General features: G+C 42.9%; 5 protein-coding genes and 1 non-coding gene across 6 annotated transcripts in view; 2 read left to right on the top strand and 4 right to left on the bottom strand.

The window, feature by feature from the left end:
- Window positions 1-4,085, bottom strand: part of mgat4a (alpha-1,3-mannosyl-glycoprotein 4-beta-N-acetylglucosaminyltransferase A) — a 29,798-nt gene extending 25,713 nt beyond the window's left edge. The window contains exon 1 of the mRNA XM_052082255.1: window positions 3,376-4,085. Within this exon, the coding sequence (XP_051938215.1) occupies window positions 3,376-3,469 (94 nt within the window). The 5' untranslated portion in view covers window positions 3,470-4,085. The remainder of the gene's footprint in view (window positions 1-3,375) is intronic.
- A 229-nt stretch (window positions 4,086-4,314) lies between these two features.
- On the bottom strand, window positions 4,315-9,039 carry creg2 (cellular repressor of E1A-stimulated genes 2). Its single transcript, XM_052082317.1, has 4 exons — window positions 8,547-9,039; window positions 7,662-7,831; window positions 7,082-7,195; window positions 4,315-6,241 (listed from the first exon to the last, which is right to left on the bottom strand). The coding sequence occupies exons 1-4, from the start codon at window positions 8,952-8,954 to the stop codon at window positions 6,100-6,102; spliced, it is 834 nt and encodes a 277-aa protein (XP_051938277.1). The 5' UTR covers window positions 8,955-9,039; the 3' UTR covers window positions 4,315-6,099.
- Window positions 8,358-8,431, top strand: trnan-guu (transfer RNA asparagine (anticodon GUU)). The gene has a single exon. It is a non-coding gene; the product is annotated as a tRNA-Asn (tRNA).
- A 174-nt stretch (window positions 9,040-9,213) lies between the features above and the next one.
- Window positions 9,214-20,139, bottom strand: cracdla (cracd like a). The gene is made up of 11 exons (XM_052082238.1): window positions 19,964-20,139; window positions 17,675-17,763; window positions 17,431-17,557; window positions 16,593-16,737; window positions 16,024-16,174; window positions 15,778-15,939; window positions 14,503-14,760; window positions 12,458-13,472; window positions 11,464-12,176; window positions 10,489-10,591; window positions 9,214-10,419 (listed from the first exon to the last, which is right to left on the bottom strand). The coding sequence occupies exons 3-11, from the start codon at window positions 17,477-17,479 to the stop codon at window positions 10,232-10,234; spliced, it is 2,784 nt and encodes a 927-aa protein (XP_051938198.1). The 5' UTR covers window positions 17,480-17,557; window positions 17,675-17,763; window positions 19,964-20,139; the 3' UTR covers window positions 9,214-10,231.
- Window positions 20,140-21,929: 1,790 nt separating this feature from the next.
- Window positions 21,930-25,243, bottom strand: mitd1 (MIT, microtubule interacting and transport, domain containing 1). Its single transcript, XM_052082326.1, has 7 exons — window positions 24,956-25,243; window positions 24,756-24,857; window positions 24,054-24,190; window positions 23,359-23,445; window positions 22,968-23,080; window positions 22,437-22,497; window positions 21,930-22,356 (listed from the first exon to the last, which is right to left on the bottom strand). Exons 1-7 carry the CDS (start codon window positions 25,098-25,100, stop codon window positions 22,261-22,263), a joined length of 741 nt encoding a protein of 246 aa, XP_051938286.1. The 5' UTR covers window positions 25,101-25,243; the 3' UTR covers window positions 21,930-22,260.
- Window positions 25,244-25,450: 207 nt separating this feature from the next.
- On the top strand, window positions 25,451-27,372 carry mrpl30 (mitochondrial ribosomal protein L30). Its single transcript, XM_052082330.1, has 5 exons — window positions 25,451-25,753; window positions 25,970-26,041; window positions 26,123-26,269; window positions 26,357-26,430; window positions 27,026-27,372. Exons 1-5 carry the CDS (start codon window positions 25,700-25,702, stop codon window positions 27,150-27,152), a joined length of 474 nt encoding a protein of 157 aa, XP_051938290.1. The 5' UTR covers window positions 25,451-25,699; the 3' UTR covers window positions 27,153-27,372.
- The last annotated feature ends 40 nt before the right edge of the window (window positions 27,373-27,412 follow it).

Genomic DNA, 27,412 nt, shown 5'->3' with positions numbered 1-27,412 from the left:
ATTCCATCCATCCATCCATCACGTCTCCAATAGTTCATGTCCTTAGGCACAAAGAACGATTCACACGCATATTCACATACAAGACAATTTCTTTTTTGTCTGCAGTTCAAGCGAACATGGTGACATATAACAGAAAGTAACTGTAAAACAAAAGTAGCTGTTTGCAAATGATTTCCACAGAGATCATCTCGAGTTCTGTCTACATGGTGCCTTGTATTCCGATTGGAATGAAAGCAAATGAACAAAATGGAGTGAAAATACTCCGCATCACACATTGCGGGGCAAACGTCGCTTGTATCGTGCGTTTCTCAAAGAGCTTCGCACTGTCACCTCGGAATGGACTTTCATTTGAGTTCAAAGGGGTGGCATAGGCATAATCTCGCCGCTAATCTTGACGGCACATAGGCATTTTGGTGTCATAAAAAGCCGCGTAAGGAAAAAGTAGAAGAGTGCTTCAAATAGCATTGAGGCAACGTTGTAGAGAATTGCTACAAGAGAGCAAACTAGAATGTTTTGTACAAGTCCGGACAGCGATGCCCACTCATTGTGAAACTCTTTACGGCGATCAAGGAGCGTGCGCATTACAGCCCAAACACTCGAGATGCCGGCGGTTCTTTCCGGTTTCACAGCTCCTCGAGTTTCCATCATTTGGAAATTTTCTTGAAATCTAAACGCCTTGGGCAGACGTACCCTCCCGTTTGCCTTTGTTCTAGCAATATGTGGACACTGCTCGAACGCCGCCCGGGTGGTGTAGTGGGTGTGGCCAGCCTGGCTTGACTCCAGAGCTCAACTGAAAATCCCCCTTTTTGCTCCAATCCTCGGGCCGGGAAGGGCGTCCAACTGAGCCAGCAATCTCCAGGCCAACCACCGTATGTCACAGAACCTCTCAAAGGTGAATGCAATCTGTTCTGTGACACCGGTTGACTTTGTAGTTGTACTCATTTCAAAACTAGGTGTTAGTAGAGCCGTATCGTAAAAGTACGAAAGGTATCGCACTTGATGTCGTTGCGTTCTCAAAGAGTGAATAATCGCACTGGTATCGGTCTGGAAAAAAAGTGGCCCTGAACATGTATACTAAACAACTCTGTCATATTTGAATGTTTTCCGTTTATGTCAACAGGTGTCAACCGCACACTGCAGCAGGCATCCACCCTGTTGCTGTTCAGTCACACGCTGCTATTCTTTGGACTTCCTTTTCAAGAAGATTTTGATAGCGCACAAGCACAACACGAGGCCTTGGCTTGGAATTTATTTGAGGGCTGCCATTATTTACACTTAGCTGATAAGAAGTCACCAAATACCAAGCCCCAACGTTTCCCACAAGGGATGCAAGAAGCCACACTCTGGCCTCACATCACGCCCAAACAGAAATTGCTGCACCCATGATAAGTCAATGACTAAGTGATATATGATGCTGTGTCGGTATATCGAGATCTCGCAATACTTTATTTATTTATTTTTAATGCTCGTTGACGTACTTCCGGGTCATCGTACGTGTAAGCGCAAACAACAGTTATGGAGCGTGTTCAACCGTTCGTGAGTTAAATAGAATTTTAAGTCAAGTCAAGTCAACAGTATTTATAGAGCACTTTCAAACAGCCATCGCTGCATACAAAGTGCTGTACATGGAGCGATTTAACACACAATAAACAGTAAGACGAAATGGTAATAAAATGGTAATCAATTTTACTTTGAAATTGGCTTGAAATACAAAGACATTAAATCTGTTCTTGATGTTAAGTACAGTTTCCAAATAAGCGAAAGATATTTGAAGCGAGTGCTAAACCAAAGAGGACTATTTCGTCGGAAAACGTTCAATGACTTGGCAGTCCTGGTTGACTTCATTCGCAACCAATTGCAGCATTCCGGACAACTACACGGTTACAGATTGATGTACAGTAAGTGCAGAGAATATGGACTTTTTGTCAGGAAAGAGGATGTTCGTCTGGTCCTGAAAGAGTTGGATCCGAGAGGAGTGTCGTTTAGGCAAGCAACATATATTAGAGCTGTCAATTTAGCGCGTTTTTATTGGCATTAATTTAAATGAATTTTAATGCGTTTAATTTTTTTCTCGCGAGATTAACGCGGCACACGTCACAAGCAGATGTTACGTTGCTCTATAAATACACCAGAAACAAAACAACAAGCACGCTGCAGAAGTCCACGCCCATGTCTGTTTTGCCAGCCATGGCAGCGCGAGACACCTAAAACGGATACTTAAAGAGTTTAGAATGGAAAGTTTACTTTTAAAAAGTTGCCCGATTGCTCCACTGACAAGACCAAAGTTACCTGTTCTTCTCTCTCTGTGTATCATACAGGTATACGATGTATGCCACTGACGCGATTGTTAATTGTTTGGAACTATTTTGTGTGGAAGGTTACAGCGTTCCGTGTCCATATAAATAGAGCGGGTGGAGCTTCTCCGTGTTCTTGACAGTGACAGTGCACTGCTGTTGTCGCGACCTAGCGAAAATTAAACGTCTACAGTCATCGAACCAAGTGTAGTCATCCGAAATGAGGTAGACACAAAAACCGTAGAGAGACTTCCGCGCAAGAAGGACCAACATAATCAACATAACCTGACTGTGTTAGGGGGAGTGAAACCCCCCTCTTTCAGAATGGTTTGCCCCAGCAGCAGGGGGCGGGGGTCCTTGCGCTTGTTTGTATGGCCGGCAGTTTTGAATACAGCAGCACATAACGAATACTGGTGTCCGGGGTCTCGTTATTCTCCAACAAACATACAGAAACAGACTGCTGTGTTCAATGCAAACTTGAGAAAAACGAAGTATGCAACCATGGTTTAAATCCACAATAGGCTGAGTACTAGTTTACCTTAGATGTGCACTTTATAATGTTATATTGCTTGTTTTGATTTCATAAAAAAGATGTTAAAGCAGCTGTTATTTTTTTTCACTGTTGTTGATGGACAGTAATTTTGTGCGAGAGAATATGTGTGAACAACTGCTCCAAGTGAAAAATGTTCATGTAAAATTGAAAATTTAAATTGTTATTTCAGTAAATATTTGCATTTGGCACATAGAAAACTGATTCATGATTCCAAGTTGATGAGAGCATTAAAATGGGGGGAATAATAGCACAAAAAATGTAAAAGGAAATTCAGAAACGATAACAATGTGTGAGTAATGACGATTAATTTTTTAGTTCATTTGAGTTAATTATGACAGTTGCATTTTTAATTAGATTAAATGTTTTAATCGTTTGACAGCTCTAGTAAAAAGATAATTCTTTGTTTTTACATTCATCATGTCCCAATTAGCCTAAATATGAAAGAGAAAATAAAAATAAAATAAAAATGCATGCCTTGCAAGAGTTCGGGTCTTAGGAGTTTAAGGGATTCAATGATGTGAAGCATACCTTTGCCATTTTGCCAGGCGTTGTACCAGGACAAGCTGAGGAAAGACGTGAAGAAAATTATCGCAGTGGCCACAGTTCCATTTCTGAGCCTCATCTCATTTCAGCGAAGCCTCGCTCGTGTCGCCGCCGTCCTCTCCCCGCGAATGTGCCCCCACCCCGCCACCACCACAATCTGACGAGTGTACGGTGACGAGTCAGCGATCTTCCGCGTCGAGGTGGTTTACATGTCTGGTTAATACGGAGTGGGGGGTAGTTAGCTGCCTGTGCGGTCCATTTCTGGAGGGGTGTCTCTATTAATAAGAGTCACAAGCAGGAAGAAGCATTTCGACTTCGGGTTCTTTTGGATGATGTTGATGGACCCTTCGTGATAGCCTGCAGGCGACGCCTCGAAATCACGTCAATTCCGCTACCACGAGCAACAGATGAGAAAACCCCGAAACGAGCTTCAGTACAAGCAGTTCAAGTGCAGTTACATCCCCGGCTTCAAGTAAATCCTTTTCGGGTCTTTCGGTTTGCTTTCCAAGACGTCAAGCTAACATTAATGGGGAACTGCTGCGCACAATTGCCAAAATAACACCAAAAGCACTACTTTCAATGTGTGTCCAAATCTTTCGTCGTGAAACGCCTTAATATGTTCAATTCCACATGCACGTTGACGCGCGCATTTCCCAAAACCTTAAACTGTCCCACGTGTCAATATTTTTTGTGAACATACTTGCTTCCGGTGTAGCATTTCAAAATAAAGTAGTTATTGTAGTTCCGTCCAGTGAATGTTTAAAACTTTCCACCCTGATGGTGATCTGTAACTTATAACAACACAAATGAAATATTATTTTGGGGGTATTTTCAAGAAGGCAAGTACAAACAAATAAGTGAAACAATTTACTGTATTCGAGGCAAGGCAAAATGTATTTATAAAGCACGAATTAATTAAAATAATTAAAATTACTACAAGAATGTATATTAACATGTAAACACATTTACAAAAGATGTAAAGACATTCAAAAGCACAAGAAAGAAAAAAGTAGCTTTCTTACGAAAATACTTTATAGTGAAGTTGATTTTAAAAATGTGTGTGTGTGTGGGGGGGGGGGGATCATTTTTTTCCCCCTGTATTTTCAGACGTCAATACTGGGGGCTGACTTCACTTCTATTGGCAACTTATTCTATTTGCATAGGCAGAACAACTAACTGCCACTTCACCATGTTTGCTTTGAAACCTGGGCTCCACTATTTGTCCCGAGTTTGCACTGTAGTTGCACTGCTGTGCACACCGTCTTACTGGGATGAAGCTGTGTTGTATGAAGTGATTGAATTCAAACGAAAATTAAATGGGAGTCAACATGCGCCTGACACTATTTAAAGTGCCTCTGATTACACTGAAATAAAGACGTGTTGTTTTAGTAAACTCTTCTTCTCGATGATAGATTAATTTTAAAAGCCGAGGATGTGTGAAAAGCTGAGAATGCGGAAAAAGTAGACCAAGAGTAATGGTTTCAGGGGAAAAAAAAAACTTAATTGCAACAAGGACAACTGGCAATGCAGAATAATCACGGCAGTGTTGTTCATCTTCTGCTGCAGTTAAAAACTCAGTTGATTAAGATCCGCCGCCGCTGGAGTAACATGCACAATCCCATCCAAAGCATTCACTTTTCTTATTATTTCGTATTGAGGAAGCCATTTTTTGGCGGGTGTTGCAAACTGCATGGGCAGTTACGTTAAGCGTAATTATCCTGCAAGTTGCACAAAAACACAAAAACAACAGAGCAAAAGCATTTAATCATTAAATGCATTTCTTTCTACATGATTTCGATACATAGGCACATACAATGTCTTCATAAACCAAACCACACAAGGTTGTGGCAGACTCAGAGTGGATTGCTGGCCTGAAAAAAGTTTGGCAGCAGCTCAGGTTATGTAACCTGTGGACTCAGATGGCAAAAGCAGCCCCGCTACCTCAAGCAGCGGAGGATCCCAACCAATTATTATCAAAGCCTTGCAGCACAAAGTTCAACAGTCCAAACCCTTTGGCCCTGAGCAGTAAGTCCACCAATAGGCTATTTAATCGAGGAACATGACATGGAGGACACGTGTAAGGAAGAAGATCAAGGTTTCTCTGACAGAGGACCCCTAAGTGCTGGCCTTGAAACCCCTTTTGGTTCTTCAGCATCTCTTCCTCCTGGTTTCCTGTCCAGTAGCTTACATTCTAGTCTCCTTCATTATGTCACGTTTGCGAGGTGGTGGAGGACCCCAAAAAGCAGGCAGGAGGGAGGAGCAGGGTGAACTTGATGAATTGTACTAAAACAGAGAAAACTAAATCCTAAACAAACAAAGTCCAAAGTATCAAACAAAAATCATGACTAAAGCTAAAACATAATGAACTAAACATGACTGAAACAAACATGACAGAAGCCAAGAGCAAACGGCAACAAACGAACATGGCAGTAGCAGAGCACCAATGACCCGACCATGAGTGGTTGGGCTGGGAGTCCTTTTAAAGCACGAATTACCTAATGACCAACAGGTGTGCAGCTGCAGGGGGAGCCCTACAGTGCCACCTGTTGGTCCCAAACCGAATCATGACACACCATGCCTTGATACATTTGAACCAATTTGATAGACTTGGATTTATGACCTTTATACAGTATGCAGAGGTAGAGTATATGTAATTGTTTTTTCTTTTTTTTCTAGGCTGACATTATGTTGTAAGAAGCAGTAGGACTATTAAAAAGGGGAAGCTTTGAAGTATTCCTCCAGCGGAATGAGCGATGTGCCTCCGGTCCAGTCCTGCAACCACACTTGGATTAGATCCAGCTTCATGAAGAACCACTTGTGTCCCACAGGCCACTTTGCCATCACGGGATGCCTGGAATAGAGAAAGGCGGTGACATTTAGTTTCATCTTAAGTAAATTGATATTTCTGGCAACTTTTACTCCACTACTTTGTCTAAAGAAAATGTGTACGTTTACTCCGATACATTTCCCTAACCATCTCTGTTAATCATGGCTTCAAAATAAAATCACAAGAACTTGTTTGCACACAAAGCGAAAGTAATGTCTTGCCTGTCCACAATTTACCCTACGTGGAGCATTGAAAAGATGAAAACATCAGCTGCTGACTCTGTTTGTTCACACATCTCCAGCTCAGATGATGACCATCTTTACTACAATAGTGAACTCTGGGGGTGTGATAGATAGACATTACCCAATTATACACACAGCATGTTGAAAGTGATCATTCGCAGCAGGGGGTGGGCAACTCAGGTCCTCGAGGGCCTCCGTCCTGCATGTTTTATATATATCTTCCTCCAACACACGTGATTCAATTCGATTTATCAGCTCATCAGCAAACTCTGCAGAGGCTTGATAACGATCTTGATCATTTGAATCATGTATTCTACTGCCCCCTGGTGGCCAAGATGAACACACCACGAGAAGCCACAAGATAAATAATTTATGATGCACAAACTCTTCAATTCTTTACATTGCATTCAATTATGTATTTGTTGTATTTTGTGTAAAGGCAAATACTATAGAGTGCTATTTCTGTCATTAAAAACCAAGTTAGAACATTTTGTGTTGTTTTTCCTTTGGGGCGGCTAGGATGAATGAATGGCATTTCCATTCATTTCAAAGGAGGCGAATGATTAGATACGAGTGTTTTGAGTCAAGACAGCATTGTATTTTAAGAGTGCTCACTAGTTACCTGGAGAACATGGCCTCCTTGGCGAAGGCGAGCTCCTCTGGCGTAACTTCCACCATCTTGCCTGTAAGGGTGAGTCGAGCACATCTCGGGTCCTCTGGGTCATATATCATTTGTCTGGAGAGAGAGAACGTTACAGTACAATCTAAGGAGGAACAATATAAGAGCTCTGGAATACTGCACTCTCCTCTATACTGCACAAATTATAATGTGTGTGTATATGTGGTCAAACTACAGTAAACTACCAAAAATTAAAGTAACATATAATGATGTTGGGTGACTTTTCCTCAAAAGGACTCTCGCTAGATGGACTGGTACAAGTGGAATGACGTGCAAGAGTCAATCAGTACTTTACAGGCCAGTCGAGGAAATCGAATGTACAGAAAACCCCTTCGAGTCCACGGTCCAGCTATTTCACAGAGTTATTCTTTTTTAAATACAGTTAATGATGAAACTGATGAAATCTTGTGACCCCTGTCAGTCATTCAAGTCGCCCATCCCTGCAGTATATTTTTCAACTACTTATATTGTCACTGTTGTTTCTAACTGCAAGCATATCAGAGGTGGGTCAGCGTGCGCTTGCCTGCAGAAATTACTTTCAGCCTCCGAGAAAGTGATGGAAGCGTAGGGGTTCATTTTCAGGTCAGACACCGTGTTGTCCATGGGCGTCACATAAAAGTAGATGACCCCTGTGCTGTTGTCCAGTGGTCCATCACTGATGGAGAAAATATTCCCAAAGGGGAGACCTTTGATCTACAAAAAAAAACCACAGAGAAAAAAAACTATGTACAGTTATCTTGACTTTGAGCGAATGTTATTCCTCTGTTCTTAGCATGGTATTAAAATAAAAAACTCCAGCCTATCATCCGTTGTGAAGTGTCACTTGATTGACATACAGGGCAGACAGTCATACGCCTGTTGCATGCCTCATCGCATCAATACGAATTGTACATTAAAAGAAAAAGAATTCTATGTATGTATGTATGTATGTAAAATAATTCTATGTTTAGTGATGAATGAATGAATGAATGAATTCTATGTTTAGCTATTGAAAATAAATAAACAAAGTTGCCATATCGTTTGGACAAAAGTACCTCGCAAGCTGAAAAAGTGTGGGCACCCCTTTTTTGACCTAACGAAAGTTAGTTCTTCAAGTACAGTTTTTACTTGGGTGGGAAATAAATCGATTTTTCATCTAAATCCAACAGTCACCTGCAATCCCCCGGAATTGTGCCATCAGTAAACATTTAAGAGATATTTGTTATGGAGGTAGCACAACGTCTCTGTGGCGCAATCGGTTAGCGCGTTCGGCTGTTAACCGAAAGGTTGGTGGTTCGAGCCCACCCAGGGACGAACGCTTTTTAAACGACGTGAAAATTCGGTTTTTAATCGAACGCCATTTCGAGAAGTGGTATTCGTCACAAATTGTGGATTTTGTATCTTGAATGACACCGGGTGGTTGTACTACCTTGTCTTGGCTAGATATTGTGGCCAGGGAGCCCCAGTCGCTGCTGTGAGCAATGTATCTGGCCGTTCTCGCGGTCTCCTGATGGGGGGGAGGCCCGCCGCCCGCCACCTTTACCTTCTCCGTCCGATAGGAGAAGAGGCGAGCGGGACGCTGAGCCACCGTACTGGAGTCGCCCTCGGGCTGCACTCGATCCCCGGGATTCTTGATTACCCCTGCCGAGTACGCCTGCTTCCACAGCCCGCCGCCTTCCACCAGCAAAGCCGGGGCGACCTCCTCTGACAGGTCGGCGTCCTCCACCGCATCATTGGAGGAGACTGCCCAGGAGACGGAGTTCCTCAGAGTATAGCCCGTACATGCGGTCAGAATGTTGGCCAACACTGGCAGGGTAAAGTAAAAAGTGCGCCTCATGAGTTCTGTTCAGCAATGGCTGCCTTCAAGAGACAATTTACGTGCGTACATGCGAGCGTTTCATAATCAGCAGCTGACCCCTGTTGGCATGGCAGGGTACTACATACACCCGCAGAAAGAAAAGGCCAACAATTGAAGGAAGCCGGAAAGAAAGAATGCTGTAGCCATTAATATGGTTTCAGAGTCTTAACGCCTTGTGTAACCAGTGCCAACGAACATGTTTATTATTCAGCTATGCTATAAGTAACAGTGAAGTCACTTCCAGAAATATTGTTTATTTCAAAGAGTTGGAGAGTTTATTGTGAAAATAACACGAAAACTTTACAGTATATTACAGATCAATACGCAAACCTATGGATAGAATTACAAATGGATTAAACATCTTAAACCCTGTCGTCCATGAAGCTGTAGCTTGCCCAAAGCAAAGGTGAAGAATTGCTTTCCTATATCAGTTTTCAGACTACATTTAAGGAATGCAACAATTTAACAAATGTTTATTATTATACATGATGATCAGCTGTTGGTTAAATGTTTTGGGGGCTTATATAAAATACTCTGAGGACTTTAATTTGCTTTTGCAACTGCTTGACTGTCCTGTCCAAATTCTTTGATGGTGTGCAAGTCACCCGCAAGACTGCATTTTCCCTATCCTGTTGTTTACACAGTTTTTCTGCAGTGGCTTTGTCCAAAACCTGGTACTAGGTTACAGAGCCCGATTCACATTTAAAGGGGATAGATCATGAAAAATTGATTTAATAATAGTTGAGTCTCTGAAGTGCCTGCCTGTCCACTAAGTGTGAAATTCAACAAGTACATAAATCATTTTGGAGCTATCTATTTTTGAAATGTATCTCTGACTAAGCTCGACTATTTTATATAATACCGCCCTCACAAAGAGTTTGGAATATGCGCAGATCCGCATACCAAAAGTGTAATTCGGAGACTTAAGAGATGAAGTGCTGCCTCCACATGCGAAAAAACAATCCATGCGTTTACTGTTGTCGTGGCTTCGCAGTTCACACTCGCTTATTTAGACTTTGGTCAAAGAATCCTTTCCAGGCTTTGCCCCCATTCGTCGGAGTATCGTAAACCACTCTCACCTTAGCACACCCTGCAGAAGTGGCTCATTCGCATGAGATGGGACTTCCCATTCAAAACAGGCTAATTTTCCATTTCAGCCTTGAAAAAGACTGATAAGTATGCTCTGAACCTTGGGGTACTGACCATTAAAAAAAACATGTTTCAAATTGTGAAAAACATAAGTTGTATTTGTCTCCTTAGTCCATGGTCTTGTCACTCCACGCCATGGACTTCCTCTTGGCCAGTTCCATCCATGAGGGCTGAGCATTATCGGGCACGGACCTCAGGATGGGTGACGAGGAAGGCGACGGAGAAGACCCCAGGTTTTTGCGCATCCATTTCTCCTCTCGAGGTCTGTCAGGAACTCGGGCGGGGCTCTGGGACTCTGGAAGAAAACAATGTCATCTGGCTGCTACGTTTGATTGGGGAAGTGAATGAAGGTAGCGCACGCAACCTGGAGGTTTGAACCCTTCTCTTCCCTCAGGTTTTGAGTCTTTGCTTTGTGTGCGGGGTTCATTCGATGTCTTGGTTTCCAGTTGCGCTTTCCTCAACTCTACCTGATGAAGATCAGGGATCATAAAAACAGATACCGTATTTTCCGCACTATAAGGCGCACCGAAGAGCATTCAATTTTCTCAAAAGCCGACATTGCGCCTTATAATCCGATGCGCCTTCTACATGGATCAATACACAAAATTTCTTGGACGTAGTATTTTAAATGTTCTGTAAAGCACTTTGTTACAGCTGAAGCGGTTGCGAAAGCTCTATATAAATAAAACGGTATTACATTGTATTCCCGTTAGTGTAGCTCCATCCAGTGGATGCATAATGCAACCATAGCCACTATTGTAGCTTCTATGCGCCTTATAATGCGGTGCGCCCTATATATGAAAACAGTTTTAAAATGGGCCATTCATTGAAGGTGCGGCGGATACTCCGAAGCGCCTTATAATGCGGAAAATACAGTAACATAAAAAGGGATAAAGATGTCGCCGAAGCAGCGTTGGGAAGTAACAAAGTACAAATACTTTACTGCACTTAAGCGGGTATTTAAACTTATTTTTGTGACAACTTTCTACTTATATTCCCGATGTTTGAAAACAGATATCTCTAGTTTCTCCAAATGTATTTTTCAAAATAGGCACGCTGTTCGCAGCCTCAACAAAAACTAAAGGTGGTTGTGATCTTGATTGAGTGATTTATATCTCGGAGAATGAAAAGGCGGAAAAAACGGGACAGCAGCGACGTGGAGCAATGTGAACTAGGGTTGCCTTAACAACTATAACGGCAAAAGATTTGGAGAAGCGGAAAAATCCCCATCCATGGCCTTATTTAAGAAAGTGTTGTCGTAACGTTGGCTACTTGTCAGCTATGATGAGTCATTTTGCCAGTTCTGAATGGAAGATGGTTTAAAAAAAGAAGTACAAACCCCCTTTGTCCCAGATGGACAACACCACTCTGTATGTCTCTCCAAAAACGCAGCCTTCTCGCTGACCGATCCAGCCCAAGCGCTGTGTTTGGCCAGCAGCGAGGGGCTCTCCTCCTTTTCTTGCACTGTCCATTTCCCTTCGTCCACTGCTGGTGTTGTATACTTGGGCTGCTGTGCTATAGCGTGAAGACCTCGGTGGCTCCAAGGTGGCGGATGCTGCTCTGAGGCCTGGTAAGACGGCGCTAGTGATTGAGTGACAGTAGACGGGCTGTCTGATAGGGGAGCGGAGCGCAATGGAGATCGGGTCATCCATACATTTGTTGTCGAGGTCGGCTGACTTGTATTTACATGTGATGGTGGCACTTCCGGTTCCTTCCATGTGTCGGTTGTCTTTTGGGGTGATTCGATAGGCTCCGTTATACCTTTGCCGCCATCGGGTGATCTTATAGTCTGAGATTTCACATGTAATATCTCACCGAGGTTTGGTGTCTGCGCTGTTGGTTGTGGAGCGGTACTCGTAAAATCCTTGGGAAATCGTCTTGCAAAAAGCTGGTGGAAGCTTCTGGTTTTTTCCATTGCCAGGCTTACCCAGGATAGCTCAGGCGAAGCCGTTTGCTCCTGAGACTGATGTAAGGAGGTTTTTTGGACGTCTGTAGGTAAGGTGGGAGCCTCAAAGATAGATGGAGGGCTTAGCTTGGCTGGGAGGGCTGGGTCTGTGAGGCAAAAAAAAAAAAAAAGCGCATATTTTAAGTGTGAGGCATCCTTAATTTGCCTTACAGTTGGTGTCTATGTAATGACAATTAAAAATACAAAAATAGTTTCGGCTCAGTGGTAAATTACATTTCACCCACGGTTTGGAGAAGTAGTCCAGATCAATTAAAAATTGTATACGTTTTTTTTTTTGTGTGTGTGTGTTTTTGTTTTTTAATCCAAAGGACACAAAATAGGATTTTGGTGATTTGGCGCCCTAAAACAAACAAGCCTATGAACTCACCTGTCTGTGTGAAATCTCCAGCATTGGCATTTTTGGACAGGCTTTCAGTGTCTTTACTTTGTTGACTTTTCAGTCCATCACTTGGCTCCTCAGTCGACGGCTTCCTTGACTGACGCCTGCAAGATCCATCTGACCAAAATCTCATGGAGTTAGAAGTGGAGCGCAGTTTAAACCCGAACATGGTCTTTCCTTCTTCTTCTTCTTCTTTGACTTCCACCTTTGTTGCCACCACGGGCACCTCCGTCGCTTCCACTTCCTCCGATGCGACAGCATCTACGGTTTTCGCCGATTCCGCTTTTTTTGCACTATCCCGCCTTCCCCACGGAAGACCCGAGCTTTTCTGCTCCTGCCTAAATCTTCCCGCTGTAAAAGATCTTCCTCCAGGGTGCAGATCCTTACACTGCTCCCTTTCCTTCAGGCTTAACGTTCCATCTTCCACCGGTCCTCCTGACTTGTGTCTGATCCCCGCCTGCCCCGTGACTCCCACAAAACTGCCTGATCGGGGTCTGTCTTCGATGCGGCTCTTGGCGGAGCTAATGGAGGAATGGAAGGATCCGGATCCGGGTCTTTTTAGTCCTCTTACGCTGTCTACTTCGGTTTTATCCTGCGGACAAATGGGTAAGGACACCGCTGATGCACAGCTATCGGAAAGCTGGCTACAGGAGAAGATTTGGCTCTTATCGAGGATCTTGACTTCAACCCCAGATTCCTCCGAGCTGTCCATTGCGTCTTTCGCTTCGAAGAATGGACGCGGTCTATGGCTAGACATCACAAAGGAACGTCTCTGAAGTTTCACTTGAAGCTCCTGGGAGGACACAGGAGAGAGTCTGCCAGGTAAGACACGATCCAGAGTGGGGTCCGATGAGAACACTTCCAGCTGGGTGGCTTTAGGCAAGGATTGTTGGGCCGCGTTGATTCGAGGTTGTTCTTCCTCCCGTATCACTTCCTCGCTCGCGTGCTCGTCCGTCACAGGTTCAAGATGGTTGTTCATGTCATGCACCTTCACGTCAGGCCGCTAAAATGGACAACAGTGTTTGTAAGAATAAACAGCTGTCTTCAGAATAACCGAGTACAGTAACTCTGATATTTTAGGGCGAATGAGTATCGAGATCCGCAGCAGATAGTGAAAAGAAAGGAGTTCTTAATACCTCCCAGGAATGTTTACATAGGGTGAGCCAAAACGATTGCAATCCATACTACGGCTGATAAAATTGTTTCTAGAAATTCTATTTTTCTCTTGTTTTTATCCCATTATTCTAAAGGAAGGGATAACAAAAAGAAAGCTTGATGGCTTTTTCTTGTATGAGGTCTGGACAACTGAGCGGAGAATTTTTTTTGAATGGATACCTATTTTCAGACCAGCTAAGTCAAATTTGCACAGGTCATGTTTTGAATGAAGTTCAAATTTAGTTGTTGCCTCGACAAAACTGGGTCAGTAAGTTGAAGACCAAAGGAACCGCTCAGAACCTGAGCTCTGAAGCTGACAGGGTTCAAACCGGGCTGATAATTTGAGTGTTTGGGCGGATGGTAATGTTGCCGCCGTCAGGGACTCTTTTTGGGGGGCCGGGGGAGGGACTTTTTCGATGATTTGTGGTTCTTAGATGAAGCTCATTCTCCGCTCTGTGGTCTGTGATATTGACAATTTTACACACCGCAGGCTGGAGTGTCTCGGCACCAAGGTGGACATCTGGAGCGCATTTGGAAAAGGTAACGGGTCAAATCTAGACCACATGGGCGAAAGAGCTCAAATCTTTAGGACTGAATTGTTGTCCAATCAAATTCATTTGCATCACAAATGAAGCATAATCAATTGCAATCAATTATAGCACTTAGATGGATTGTAATCATTGTGGCGCACCTTGTAATTGCCTACAATAATCGCGTAAACCGTAAATATACAACAAACGATATTCCCAAAACACTTTATTCTCGTTTCAAACTTTTGGTGCGAGCAAGTGTTTCGTATCTCGAAAAACTCATAAGCCACCACTATCTTTGACATTGCGCAAATAATATTGCATAAGGTGGCAAAGGTGGTCACTCACTTCAGCCACCCTCCTCTTGGTGCTGGCCCTCTGATTCCGGGGCTTGACGGACATGCGGTGTCTGGCAGCGGACGTGTCCAAAGAAGGGGTGAACTGTGCCGGAGCGCTGAAGTCCAACGGGGGCTCGCAAGGTAAAGTGATAGTGGGGCCAGGCGGGATGAACGTCGGGGACAGTGTGGTGGCGGCGGCGGCTCCAGATTTGGAAGCTGGAGGTTTGAAGATGGGGGAGAGTGGACATGAATTTGGCTGGGATCGCACCTACGAAGACAAACACAACAAAATATTGTCCGTGGAAATATCTTCCATGTTATAAAATGCTAATTGCTGGGGGTTATATTGTTTTAGCAAAGTATTAACTACAGTAGATGTCAAGCTTTCTTGAGTTTCATAAAAGACGACTTTTTGATATAGAAGCTGTCTCTCATTAAATGACAATTTAAATTACCCTCATCCAATTGCAGTTAAAATGAATGAAATGAACTGGGAATATCGGACAGTCGTCACCTCTAAAATTAGGAGTGAGGTACATCGCCATTGTGACTTCCTGTTGCATTACAACCGGCATTTCCATTAAGACTAGATGATTGATTTGGGGTTTTACTACGGGCTGTGGTTCAATTATTTTTATTATACTTGGCTGACAGTTGAGAAGGTTGGAAAAAAAAAAGTGACGTATGAAGTAAATTTGTGACATGACTTTACTTTTGCATTACAACGTTGGCCTGTTAGCAGTGCTAATGCTAGCTCTGTATAGCATGCGCTCCTATTTTGTTGAAGCCGGGCCATTTAAAATGATGTTTTATTGATTTGATGTCTTGTGGTCAACTGCTTTTACACTTATTCAATCATTCATTCATCTTCCGAGCCGCTTGATCCTCACTAGGGTCGCGGGGGGTGCTGGAGCCTATCCCAGCTGCCTTCGGGCAGTAGGCGGGGGACACCCTGAATCGGTTGCCAGCCAATCGCAGGGCACACAGAAACGAACAACCATTCGCACTCACACTCACACCTAGGGACAATTTAGAGTGTTCAATCAGCCTGCCATGCATATTTTTGGAATGTGGGAGGAAACCGGAGCACCCGGAGAAAACCCACGCAGGCCCGGGAGAACATGCAAACTCCACACAGGGAGGCCGGAGCTGGAATCGAACCCGGTACCTCTGCACTGTGAAGCCGACGTGCTAACCACTGGACTACCAGGCCGCCCGCTTTTACACTTATAGAACAGTTAAATGCTACTTCAAACAATTCATGGTATCTGTTGTTTTTATTCACCTTCCTGAGGGCTCCGTGGGTTGGGACATCCACAGGAGAAAGTTCCGGGCTCTTGTGAGGAGGAAGGCGCTCCTCGGAGCGTCCGCCCTCATGCTCTTGCCGCCTGATTGTCAGAACGAGAGGAGGCGGTCCCAGATGCATCTTCTGCTGCTGAAGCTTCATCTGTGAAAACACAGCATCTCTTGAGTTGTGGCCTCAGTTTGGAAAAAGAAATGAATAGAATCTCCCTTCATTCCCGTACCTTACCTGCAAAGTTTTGATTTTGCTGTGAACATTCTCTTGCGATAACACCGTGACGGGATCGCCGTCGTCGTCGTTGTCGTCTGTCTGCACCTGGTCGGCCCAGAAGATGCTGTCGTGGGAAAGCGCTCGAGATCCCATAATTCCCTGGGGGTATCTGAAAAACGATACCCCAATTGATGAGACAACACCCAGCTATTTTCTTTCCTTTTCAGCATCTCGCCTGAGTTGACTTTTCAAAACTAACAGCTTTTTGTTTTACGTTGACAGGAAATGTGCGTAGAAAATCAACAGCAAGAACCCGGGCGCTCTTAGCAAATAGCAGCAGCACTGCTGTCAGCGTCCGTGAAGGATGATGCAGTCGAGACGAAATGCAAAATGAGAGCGTAAGCGTATTCATGTGAGTGAAAGGTGACTCTGCGTGAAATGTTGTTTCGTGTTTTTATCAGTTTCAAGTGAAAGCGTTGAGATGATTCCCTTGTCGGTTCATAATTGACAAGAAGGATTTCATGGACTTTATCCAGCTCCGCGCCATTTAGTTGACGACATACATTTAATATTGACAACATACGTACGTCAAGTCTTCTTCGGATCCCAGCGTCTTCCCTGCAAGGATGTCACTGGCCGACTGGCTGAACTTGGTGCTGAAATCCTCTCCTGCTCGCTTGCTTCTCACAAACAGTCGAGTCCTCAGCGACTTCATTCTGGATTTTAGTGGTCCTAAAACACACACGCTCGCATCTTTGAGAATGTAAAAAGTGACAGGTGATTGTGCACAAATAGTTGGTTCTCTGGAGCCCATGTCCAATATTCAGCAATCATAAAGTAAACTATATGAAGGAGACATACCGTAGCAAGAAGAGACACCTCAACAATTTTCAGAGTGACAAAACAAGATGTCACAGAATGGTTAGTTATGAACCTTATGTCACTTTGATCTTTTTTTTTTTGTCTTTGTGTTATTTTCAGGCGATGGAGGCAAAGGTTTCACGACAGATTTTCGTTTCCTACGGCAGTAACGTAACCCAAATTTGTACGCAAATCGGACTGTCCAATGGTCTGTCAATAGTCGCTAATCCGGTAGTAAAGTCATGATTACGGGAAACGTTTGGATGAAAAAGAAACATTAAAAAATGACCGTTTTATGAGCCGTTTATCAGACGCTTGGGCTGACAGTGCTCTCAACTCATCTGCAGATTAAACAAAAATTCCAGCATTTATCTTTGGATGGAAAAAGGTTTTCTTTCTGAATCATTTTCTGACTTGGACAGGTTACGACTTGCTGATGTGTTCGCAGCTGATGGATGGCCAGGCTCTCGAGAGAACCACCTTTTTGTATGGAAGCAATTAAAAAGACACTTCTTCCCCTTGATGCATGTGTGCCATCTTTGATAGATTGCTAGATAATCTCACCTGAGGTATCCTCGGCGCTCTCCTCTGTATCCACAGAGAGGGCCTCCATTTGTCTGCCCCAGTACAAAGTGGTTGGCACAAAAGCGCAAATGACCAGAGGCAACCGGGACGAGTTCCCCGTTGTTCCCTGGGTAACGATATATATTATTGTTTGTGCATAAGCATGCTGCGCAATAAGGCTCGAGATTTGAAACAAAGACTGGAGGTTCAAAGGTTTATTGGTTTTATCAGGAACGGGACCGACCTTTGCTGTTAGAGGGTGGGGCGCCGTGCACCCTTTTGTCCTTTTTAACAAGATGACTGTGCGCTCACCGGACACTTCATTAGGGATACCTGCAGACGAGATTGAATCAAAGTGAGATTGTTAAATAACATTGGCCAACAGCATGTTTTAATCAGAGATGGCTTGCGTATTTTTGACCCCGATTTCAAACTTGACTCGTTTTCCTAACATGTCAGGTTTTTGAGATATTTTCTTAAGTGTGAACGATACAAACCTTGCACAATTCGGATTTTACCATGTGGTCTAATTTATAGCTACGACGTTCTAGAAGAAAAATTCCACCTGTAGGTGAAAGTCACCCTGATATCAAATATATATTAAATACTAAATACATATTACCATCCTGCATATTATTTCTTACTAATTATTTATGATACGTATGCACAGCAAGAACGGGTAAAGTGAATTCAGAGATTTGTTTCATCATATATTACGCATCGCTGTTGTGAAAGCGCTATATAAATCAGCATGTATTGTATTGTATTGTATAGTATTTGAATATAATTTTAGAAAACATGCAAACGCTGAAAACTATTCAACTTAATTTGGCTGAGTTGCGTTGTAACGCCACAATGTTTTACACCAATTCCATTTTTCTGGGTTATTTTCCCTTAAAATGTTACAGCTGCTGCTGTTGTGAAAGCGCTATATAAATCAGCATGTATTGTATTGTAAAATGGCACCACATGACACTTTGAATCCCAGCATGAGTTGCATTTGAGAGCCTTTGTTCCCATCGGCGGCTATCTGACAAACCTGTGAGATGCGGTATGCCAACACAATGAAAATGCATTTTCGTGCCTGACAGCCCACTGGCATGGCAACTTTAGAGTGCCTCATTGTCAGCCAAGAGTGCACGCATGCCCCCAATTTATAACTTTTCGTGCCTGACAGCCCACTGGCATGGCAACTTTAGAGTGCCTCATTGTCAGCCAAGAGTGCAGGCATGCCACCAATTTATAATTCTGACAAACCTGTGAGATGCGGTATGCCAACACAATGAAAATGCATTTCTGTGCCTGACAGCCCACTGGCATGGCAACTTTAGAGTGCCTCATTGTCAGCCAAGAGTGCACGCATGCCACCAATTTGTAATTTTTCGTGCCTGACAGCCCACTGGCATGGCAACTTTAGAGTGCCTCATTGTCAGCCAAGAGTGCACGCATGCCACCAAGGTAACGGCTACAAAGAAGAAAAAGGAAAAGAAAAGAGGAAGTCCAACTAGAGAGGCGGTGTGGTGTGTGGATCGAGGCTTCGAGGCTGACGCATCTGCTTTAGAGCACCTAGTTGTTAGCCATGAGTGCACAAACATCACAGAGACAAGGCAAATAATTGGGTAGTGGTGTTTGTGTGTGTGTGTGGGGGGGGGGGGCAGGGGGGGCAATGAGTCTGGCCTAAAAGCCAATGTGTGGACAGGGGCTTTGTGGAAAAGCTCCCCGACGATCCGTTGGAATATATTACTACCACTGGAAGCTTTAAGCGGCTATATTTTCCAAGCTCAAACATAGTTATGTGAAGTCATAAGAAAGATGTTGGACCAAGTAACATTCATTCGTTCTTGTCCTAATGTCGTGGTGTCAACAAATTCTGTGAATATGACTCTGGTATATAAAAACAGCTCTATCCTTGACTTTTTCAACAACTTAAATTTGGCAGTACTCTTCTCTGTCGTGTGTCAAATTTAGAAGACGTGCCATTTCATAAATTAGCGGTTTTTTAATGTTATATGGTGGCGGCAGGTTGATCCCGGAGCAGACTAACTAAGTCTGTTTCCATTGAGACATTTTCACTCTTTGAAGAACTCCTGTATTTATCAGGAGGTAAAATTGTCCAGCTGAAACACCGATGCAACCCTGCTTCCCTTGGAAGTCACTCTGGCTCATTTCTGTGCTTTCTTGCTGCGTGCATCACACACTTGCTCTCGCTTGGACAGCCTGGCGGTAAGTGCTGTTGTCAACAAAGTGCCCTCGTATCACGATGAAGACGAGATATGTCAGCTTGCGAAAGCAAAGTCCAGACTGCACCTCTCATGTCACCAGCCCGCTCGTTTTGACAAAAACGTGACCCGGAGGTAAAGCGATCTTAAAGTTAATTTCATTTGTGGATGATAACAAACAAGGCTGATGCACCTTGCATGAAGCAAATATAAATTTTTGGGAGCCTTAAATAAAAACAGATATAATCTCAATGACAGACTTCATTTGTCACAGCGGACCGCATCTCCCCCTAAAAAAAACAAAAGTCAAGTACCTCAACACACCAGCAGGTCGACCCGGGACCCCCTCAGCTGTCTGTTGTCCCCCAAATTGTCCTGTAAGCGTCCTGTGCTGTTTGAACCTGCAGGCTTGTCGACCACATCTGCAGAGAGGCAGGAGGAGGAGGAGGGAAGGCGGAGTGAGTGGAAGAGAGAGAGAGAGAGAGAGAGAGAGAGAGAGAGAGAGAGAGGGAGAAGGTCACTCCGTGGTGGGACAAGCACATGCACAAAAAGAAAGGAGGGCAGAATAGAATGAGACAGAGGGAGGGTGTGTGAGAGAGAGGACGAGAGATACTCTCTTACAGGAGTAGCACACTGTGGCCTTCTGCGCTAAGCTCCTTATAAAACACTAACCTGATTTTGGGCCCAGAAATGAGAGAAAAGGAGGGAGGGGAGTGGAGGGATGGGGTGGGGGGAAGGGGAGGGGGAAAATGAAAGCTGTACAATACTTGGAAACAGGACAACAATGAATGTTCTCACTAACTCTCTCGTAAAGGGGATAAAATGGTCACTTTGTGTATCCAAAATGTCAGCACATTCTCACACATAAATATACCTTCTTTTTTTTTACTGTAGGCTATATCTGGGTTGGAAGAGGCCTACTCTATTACTGAGCCATGCTGCCCCAAAGATGCATTTTTTAAAAATGCAATTCTTGAAAAACACATTTACAAAAAACATATATATATATATATATATATATATATATATATATATATATATATATATATATATATACTTAAAATGCATCTGTCAAAACTTTTAATTTCCCCATGCTGAATTAACAAAGTATCGACTCATTACCATAAATATAAAACTGTATTAATATAAAACTATAAATAAAACTGAGTTGAATCAAACAAAGCAAAACTACTCACCCGTCGAAGACAATGGGCAGACTAGAACAGGAAGGTGTTTGTAATACTGCCCCTAGTGGTGTTAATTTTTTTTGCAATACGTATTATTTAAGACATTCTGTGGTGCCCTGCTCTTCGTGTGGGGAAAGGGACCTGCATAGTGGACATCTGCAAATTATTTAACATCCTTAAAATTGTATTTGAAATTACCACTCCCTGCCTCCCCAAAAAGTTTTTTTTCAAACCCCAGAAATTTGACCTTGAAAAAAAAAAAAAAGGACATCTTGAATAACCCGGGGATATATTGGCAATAAATGTTTTCAGGAACACACCCTGAACGGGTTGCCACCCAATCCAGGGCACACATAGACGAAAGACCATTCACACTCACAGTTACACTGAGGGACAATTTCAGTTTTTTTTTTAACCCTTTCAGGGACAGCGGCCGCTACAGTGGACAGTTTGTCTTGTTTTATTTAATATATATACTGTATATATATATGTACACATATCCCGCAATGAGGCTTCTAGTCATCATCATACAAATCCCCCCCCCCCACCACCACCACCACCACCCACAGCACCAAGCCAGCTGTTGATGTGGATTACCTCAGTGAGGCCTGCTATGTGGTGATTAATTCAGCCATTCATTGATTCAGTGCATGTCATCTGTACTCCCACAGGCCAATACTGGTGGCATGTCACATTGATATGTCTTGTATTGTAATTGTATTGAGACAGACAGCATTGTATTGTATTGTTACTCGAAGTCTTTCTGTTAATTAGTTTTTTTTTTGTGTGTGTGGGAGCAACACTGTGCTGCTTGATGCACGCCCTTTCCGGGATTAGAATTTCCTCCGGTGGACCGCATGCATGCAGATGACATATCGAGATTAAGGCCGATAGATAATCCGATCATAACGCTGTTTCAACTCACACGGCCCACGGTTCATTCACACTTTTCGAGGCAATATCAACGGGCCACTATATTAGGTACACACATACAAACAAATGCTGGGGGGGGGGGTGCCACACCTAATCTTCCGTGAGTGATGGGACTCATACAGTATTTTTTTAACAAAATAATTGACTTATTTGTTCGAAATAACATAAAAATGACACTCTTTAATAAGACTCATAAAACACATCTGTAAAAAAATAGCAATGGCAAACAAGACAGAGCAAGTTGAAGCAAAATATTATTATAATGATCTGTTATTGTTGCAAATTTTCATGAACGAAACCCGACCGTTTCTTTATAAAAGGCTCCAGATCACACTCATTTACTTATAAATGTAAAAACTTCGGCTTCACTAAATTACGATCATGAATGTTTTACTATATGCCATCCAAAAACAAAAATATGTGCATTTGTGCAAGTCAATGACACAACATGTCATGGAGTTGAATGGAAGGTAATTGGGGTTGTGTGTGTCTCATAGCGTTTTGGTGTGTTTTTTATGGAAAATGTCTATTGTGGTCTTCTGGCACTGCCTGAGGTCATAGTCACAGTATCCAATGGAGAACCGTCCCTGCATATTAACACAAGAACACATGAGAACATACAACGCAAATCTCAAGTCAGAAGAATAAAATATTGTCCGTGTCTCACTTTTGGTTTCTTGAAGTAATCCAACCCTCTTCCGATCTTGATGATCCAACCATTATCAAACCTACAATCATTTCACATTTGATCAGTATCTGTGATTAACATTTTTTTTAAGCCACTGGGGAATAATGGCAAACCAGAAAAATGTGACGACGACCATAGAACAGAAAGTAATTATTGCTCAGTTTGCGAACGTCACATGACCAAACTCAGAAAATGAGTGAGCCGTGAGCGGTTTTTCCTGAGCCCTGACTAATTGTGACAGCAATTTCAGTCAACAGCAAGTGGCAAAATGGCCACCTCATGATATGGATAAAAAAACGTGGATTCTGCTGCTCATTTCATATTCTACAAAGACATCTATCAGAGTACTGTGCTTGGATTTGTGGGGCTGCGTAGAACATACTGTCCAAAAAATTTTTTGACTTGAATTCTCCTTCAACTGATTTCATACAATCTTCACATTGTGCTGCACGGCAGTTTTTCTTCACACTACTGCTGATGTGTGAGTGTGAGGCATGTTGGAGTAAGTACCTAATCTCTCTGTCGTGTATGGTGGTGGAATACTGCAGGTCCAGAGTGACACCGTGAGCACTGAGGCTCTGCGTCAGCTCGGCCATCGCGCTCGCCTGAGGTCCGACGTCCACCTGCGCAACAACGCACATTAATGGTGGTGGAATAGCTCTTGAACTGAATTTCACTCATGATCGACACAACTGCAGATAGGGCCGTTCCTCTATTAGAATAATGTTTTTAAATGTATGTGTGAACATAAGCATCTATGAACTGGTATACTATAATGACACTTTATAACCGTTTTCTTGATGATGGGGCTCAGGGGGGGGAAAGAGGTGTGAATTGCAGGGATGCATGTTTTTGTCTTAAATGAAGGTGGTGTAAGACCTTGCTGGTTGACAAAACTTACATTATCTGGTGACGTGAGGAGATGGATGGTCTTCACCTTGCATGACGCTTTGAGTAGCATCTCGCAGAACCGCAAGAAGTTGTACAACTGCCATGCATAAAAACGTGACTTGTGTTCAGTTCCCAAAAAATGATCACAACCCCAGTAAAATGTAATCGGATCCAGGAAGGTGACGATTGTCATTAATGTGTTTTGTCCTGTTATTGTTCTCTATTCTTTTTTTTTTTGTTCAGTTCTCTGTTTTCTCAGGCTGCCACAATAGGGTGGCAAAAAAACTACTTTTGGGTGAAAAGAAGCTCCTCAACTCACTTCAACCTAGTTCATTGGCACCAAAATTGCAAACAAGCCTTTCTGTGAATACCAAATATCTGCAAGTATCTTAACATGTATCAAATCTCAATTTCAATTTGTTTATAAATGCGGGGAGACGGCGAAAAGCACCACTCATGTCCTAACAAGGCTGCTCGCTTTAACATACCACAAAGCTGGTACATAATGGTGGCAAAGCACTACTTTTGTTCCAATGGGAATTTCTCCATTGGGAGATGAATAAAGGTTTTATTCTTATGAAGCCTGTTGTACAGTAAAACTACTCATACAGATACACCGTACTGCATGCCAAATCATTCGAAAAGGAGAGGTTAAAAAAAACATCCATGAAAAAAGTTATGTTTTTGCACATTCATTATTCCAACCTGGTGAGTGTGTCGTATGTAGGGGTCCTCCACCCAGACCTCTGTGAGAGCATCGCTGATGTACGGCTTGAAAATGGCCTCGTAGCTGTAACCAATGGCATCCTCCGCTATCATTACCTGCTCGTGGTACTTCCCCTCTGAGGAAAGGGCAAGAAAAAAAACAAAACAAAGCAAAATAAAACATGAAGCAACCATCAAACCACCCATACAATGTGACATATCCAACCAACCATTTCTCAATATGGCTAACATTTAATTAAAAATAAAATTGAAATTGTGAATATGTTGTGGGTTGAACTGAGATTTATATAACACATCAGTAGGAATAGACAAAACTTCAACAAAAAGCACTCTACTCAGACACAGCGCCTCCATCACACGTCTTGTATTAAAAGAATGCTCAAACTCACATTCCCATCTGTAGGAGTGACAACATTTTCAGCGCATTGCCGACCCATGCCCATAAATATAATTTATGTACCGGTAAATGACCCCAGTGTGGAACAAATAAAGGATATCTTAATAAACAGCAAGAGAATGAAGAGACATCCGCGTTTTCAAAATCTAAGTACATGCACTACTTTGAAATCAAAACTTGTGTTGCACATTCTGTGCTGTTGAGCGTGTGCTGCGGAGGGCTTTGGACACTATATTTTGCAGATGAGGCTTTACATAAGTGCGCTTCGTTGACCACTTTATTACCTTCCTTCATCTGGTTCACGTGAGCTTTGATGTGTTCTGCCCTGTCCATATAGCCCTTTATCTTTTCCCTGTAGTGTCCTTTCTTCGAGTCATCGCTCACTACTGCTGGCGAGACAGACATCATTGTAAATACTCTAGCACATATACTGCTGTGAATGCATCTGAGTAAGGGGGCGATGCGTGTTGGGGGCGGGGGTGACCTTTTTGAATGTCTATGAGCAGCTGAATGCCTTCTTGGTAACAGACGAGAGACTCCAAAAACCGACCGCTGTGGTCCAATTCCACCGCCCGCTTCAGTACAGAAATGGCAGACGACTCCATACCTGGCAGGTGATTTTGAGTCATCTTTGCCAAATTTTGCGTCACGACTTGAGAGTTTAGTGGACACGCGTGGTACAACACGAGAGGGACGTCAGTTGCAGCGACAGTGACAGCGGTTCAGTATACTGTACTGTAGTTCCCTGTGAGTACGTTGCCAAAACACGGCCGTAGGAAACTCAAGGACTGCTTTCTTTCTGCCAGTTAGACGTGAGGTAAACCATGAAAACAGTGCAAATAAAAAACACAGAGTGGCACTCTACCCAATGTCGAAAGCTCGCATTAAAGACACGACTCCAAAATCGAATTATTTTTTACATTTTGTAGACAGAAATGTTTACGTTCTAATCAGTTTTTATTATACACGCGTATATGTCACTTGACGTACTTCCGGTTCCGGGCATGGTTCGATGGACGCGATCATGTCTTGTGTTGTCTTTAGCTTCCCAAAATAATTTTTTCTCCGTTCGTATTATTATTTAGCGAAATAATACATCGCCGTTCTGCATATTATCATTTCAATTTTCGTCATATCATTGAAAAACTCTGGACTGGGTGTGCATGCTTTTACGCGACTTCTGGTATATTAACCTTGTCCTGCATGAGGGTCAGTTGACACTGAGTGGATGCAACAAGCCACTAAAATGTCTGCGTTCGGTTTAAACTCGTCATCCGTCAAGGTAAGAGCTTCACTTGATATATACGAATCTACTGTGGTGTTTGAAAAAAAATGTACTGAAGGACTGTGCGTTTCATATTAGCAATAAATTAAATTAGCTAACGTTGATTACCTTGCTCTGGCGATCAGTCGTGTTTTAAATGTAAAAGCATTTTGTTCATGTTTGCCTTATGTGTTGTCATTAGTTTATTAACTGTATATGTTGATGTTATGACAGGTCCTAACGGGATTTTCACGTTGTCTTTGGTTTGGGCGCAGCAAATTTACCAAAGCAAGAATTGCACCAGAGGTCAAAATAATTTTCTTTCCATTTTAACATTCAGTCTGCTTTGTAATGCTCATAACCTTCTCCCTCTATTGTCCTAAACAGCTCTATGAAGAGCGGTCGAGAGAACACGAAAAATACGGTGGCGACCCCGAGCAGCCTCACAAACTCCACATCGTGACGCGAGTCAAAAGCGTGATGAGACGGCCGTACTGGGAGAAAGTCATGGTGAAGCACCTGGGCCTCCAAAAGGTGAGGCTGCTCTTCAGCCGGCGACCGTCTTTAAACTCAGTGCACTATTGAGATGTGGACCTTGAAGGCGCCATCACTGTCATACAGGGAAATGTGCCTGTGATCCACAAGAACATACCTGCGGTGAACTGCAGACTCAAGTTCATCAAGCATCTTGTCAGGTATGAGATGCTGCATATGAAAACATGAGTTTGGTGGAGAAGGGGAGGGGGCGCAAATAGCAAAAATCAATTTCAATGCATTAAAGTAGAAAAAAAAGGTCCCCCCCCCCAAATTATTGGGAAAACGCTGACAAAGCAGCAACCCCCCGCCCAAAAAAAAAATTTAAAAATGGGGGGAATCTGCTGGGGTCCAGTGTATTTCTTTATTAGGTTATAGGTTTCACATTTCAATTTTTATAGCTACCATACTATTATTTAGTGATGAGATCTCATAGTATGATCCTTGTATTTCATTATACTTATGCTTTTATGTTGTCAAATATCCTAGTTATCATTATACAAATGTTCTTACTGCAACTTCATAATCATTTACGTAGTTATTCAAGTCAGTTGCTAAACTGTGTATTGTTTCAACATCAGTATTGTTACACTTGTAGAACCACACATAGGCTATGACTATGTATCATTTTTTTGCATATGCCCGACAATGAGATATTATTTCATTTTAATTGTACTTATTTTTCATTGGACTTACAATTAAATATTGCTATGGGGATAGGTAGAGATGAAATGACAATAATCAATATACCTTCAGGATCGAGCCACTGAGGACACCGTACGGGCTCCCTTCCGAGCAGGACATGGCTGACAGCTACATCAACAGCAAAGGAGAGCTGATTGTTCGACGCCTGCTCAACCCCACCAAGGCCATTGAGTCCTAGAGCCTTCATGTATACAGTATTGCCAGTGTACCCAGTACTATGTTTTCTCATCTGCACCATCCAACTGATGGATCCGTAGAACACAACACCCCTTTTTGTATTTCTTGTATAGCAGCTGTCAGTCAAATTGCACCACGCTGGTGACCCAGTTTGACGGGCAAATTCTTTTCGAACTCATCACTGCAAATCTTATATTAAAAAAGTAATTGTGAAAGCACAAGCGGTCTGTAGTATTATTAAACCCACCAAGGAGATTTTTC

This window comes from Hippocampus zosterae, chromosome 12, assembly GCF_025434085.1.
Source record: "Hippocampus zosterae strain Florida chromosome 12, ASM2543408v3, whole genome shotgun sequence".
NCBI classification, from domain to species: domain Eukaryota; kingdom Metazoa; phylum Chordata; class Actinopteri; order Syngnathiformes; family Syngnathidae; genus Hippocampus; species Hippocampus zosterae.
This window is presented reverse-complemented; position numbering and strand designations above follow the sequence as displayed.

Excerpts from the sequence above, each read along its gene's own strand:
- creg2 (XM_052082317.1), bottom strand. The coding sequence starts at position 8,954 with ATGAGGCGCACTTTTTACTTTACCCTGCCAGTGTTGGCCAACATTCTG. Across the intron at positions 7,832-8,546 it reads CAATATCTAGCCAAGACAAG|ATCAAAGGTCTCCCCTTTGG; the intron begins GTAGTACAACCA and ends TTTTTTTTGTAG. Across the intron at positions 7,196-7,661 it reads GCTGAAAGTAATTTCTGCAG|ACAAATGATATATGACCCAG; the intron begins GCAAGCGCACGC and ends CTCTCTCTCCAG.
- cracdla (XM_052082238.1), bottom strand. The coding sequence starts at position 17,479 with ATGGAGGCCCTCTCTGTGGATACAGAGGAGAGCGCCGAGGATACCTCA. Across the intron at positions 14,761-15,777 it reads CCCACGGAGCCCTCAGGAAG|GTGCGATCCCAGCCAAATTC; the intron begins GTGAATAAAAAC and ends TTGTCTTCGTAG. Across the intron at positions 10,592-11,463 it reads GTCCATCTGGGACAAAGGGG|GTAGAGTTGAGGAAAGCGCA; the intron begins GTTTGTACTTCT and ends GATCTTCATCAG.
- mitd1 (XM_052082326.1), bottom strand. The coding sequence starts at position 25,100 with ATGACTCAAAATCACCTGCCAGGTATGGAGTCGTCTGCCATTTCTGTA. Across the intron at positions 23,081-23,358 it reads TCCTCACGTCACCAGATAAT|GTGGACGTCGGACCTCAGGC; the intron begins GTAAGTTTTGTC and ends GTTGTTGCGCAG. Across the intron at positions 22,357-22,436 it reads ATTACTTCAAGAAACCAAAA|GGACGGTTCTCCATTGGATA; the intron begins GTGAGACACGGA and ends GTTAATATGCAG.
- mrpl30 (XM_052082330.1), top strand. The coding sequence starts at position 25,700 with ATGCAACAAGCCACTAAAATGTCTGCGTTCGGTTTAAACTCGTCATCC. Across the intron at positions 25,754-25,969 it reads TAAACTCGTCATCCGTCAAG|GTCCTAACGGGATTTTCACG; the intron begins GTAAGAGCTTCA and ends ATGTTATGACAG. Across the intron at positions 26,270-26,356 it reads AGCACCTGGGCCTCCAAAAG|GGAAATGTGCCTGTGATCCA; the intron begins GTGAGGCTGCTC and ends ACTGTCATACAG.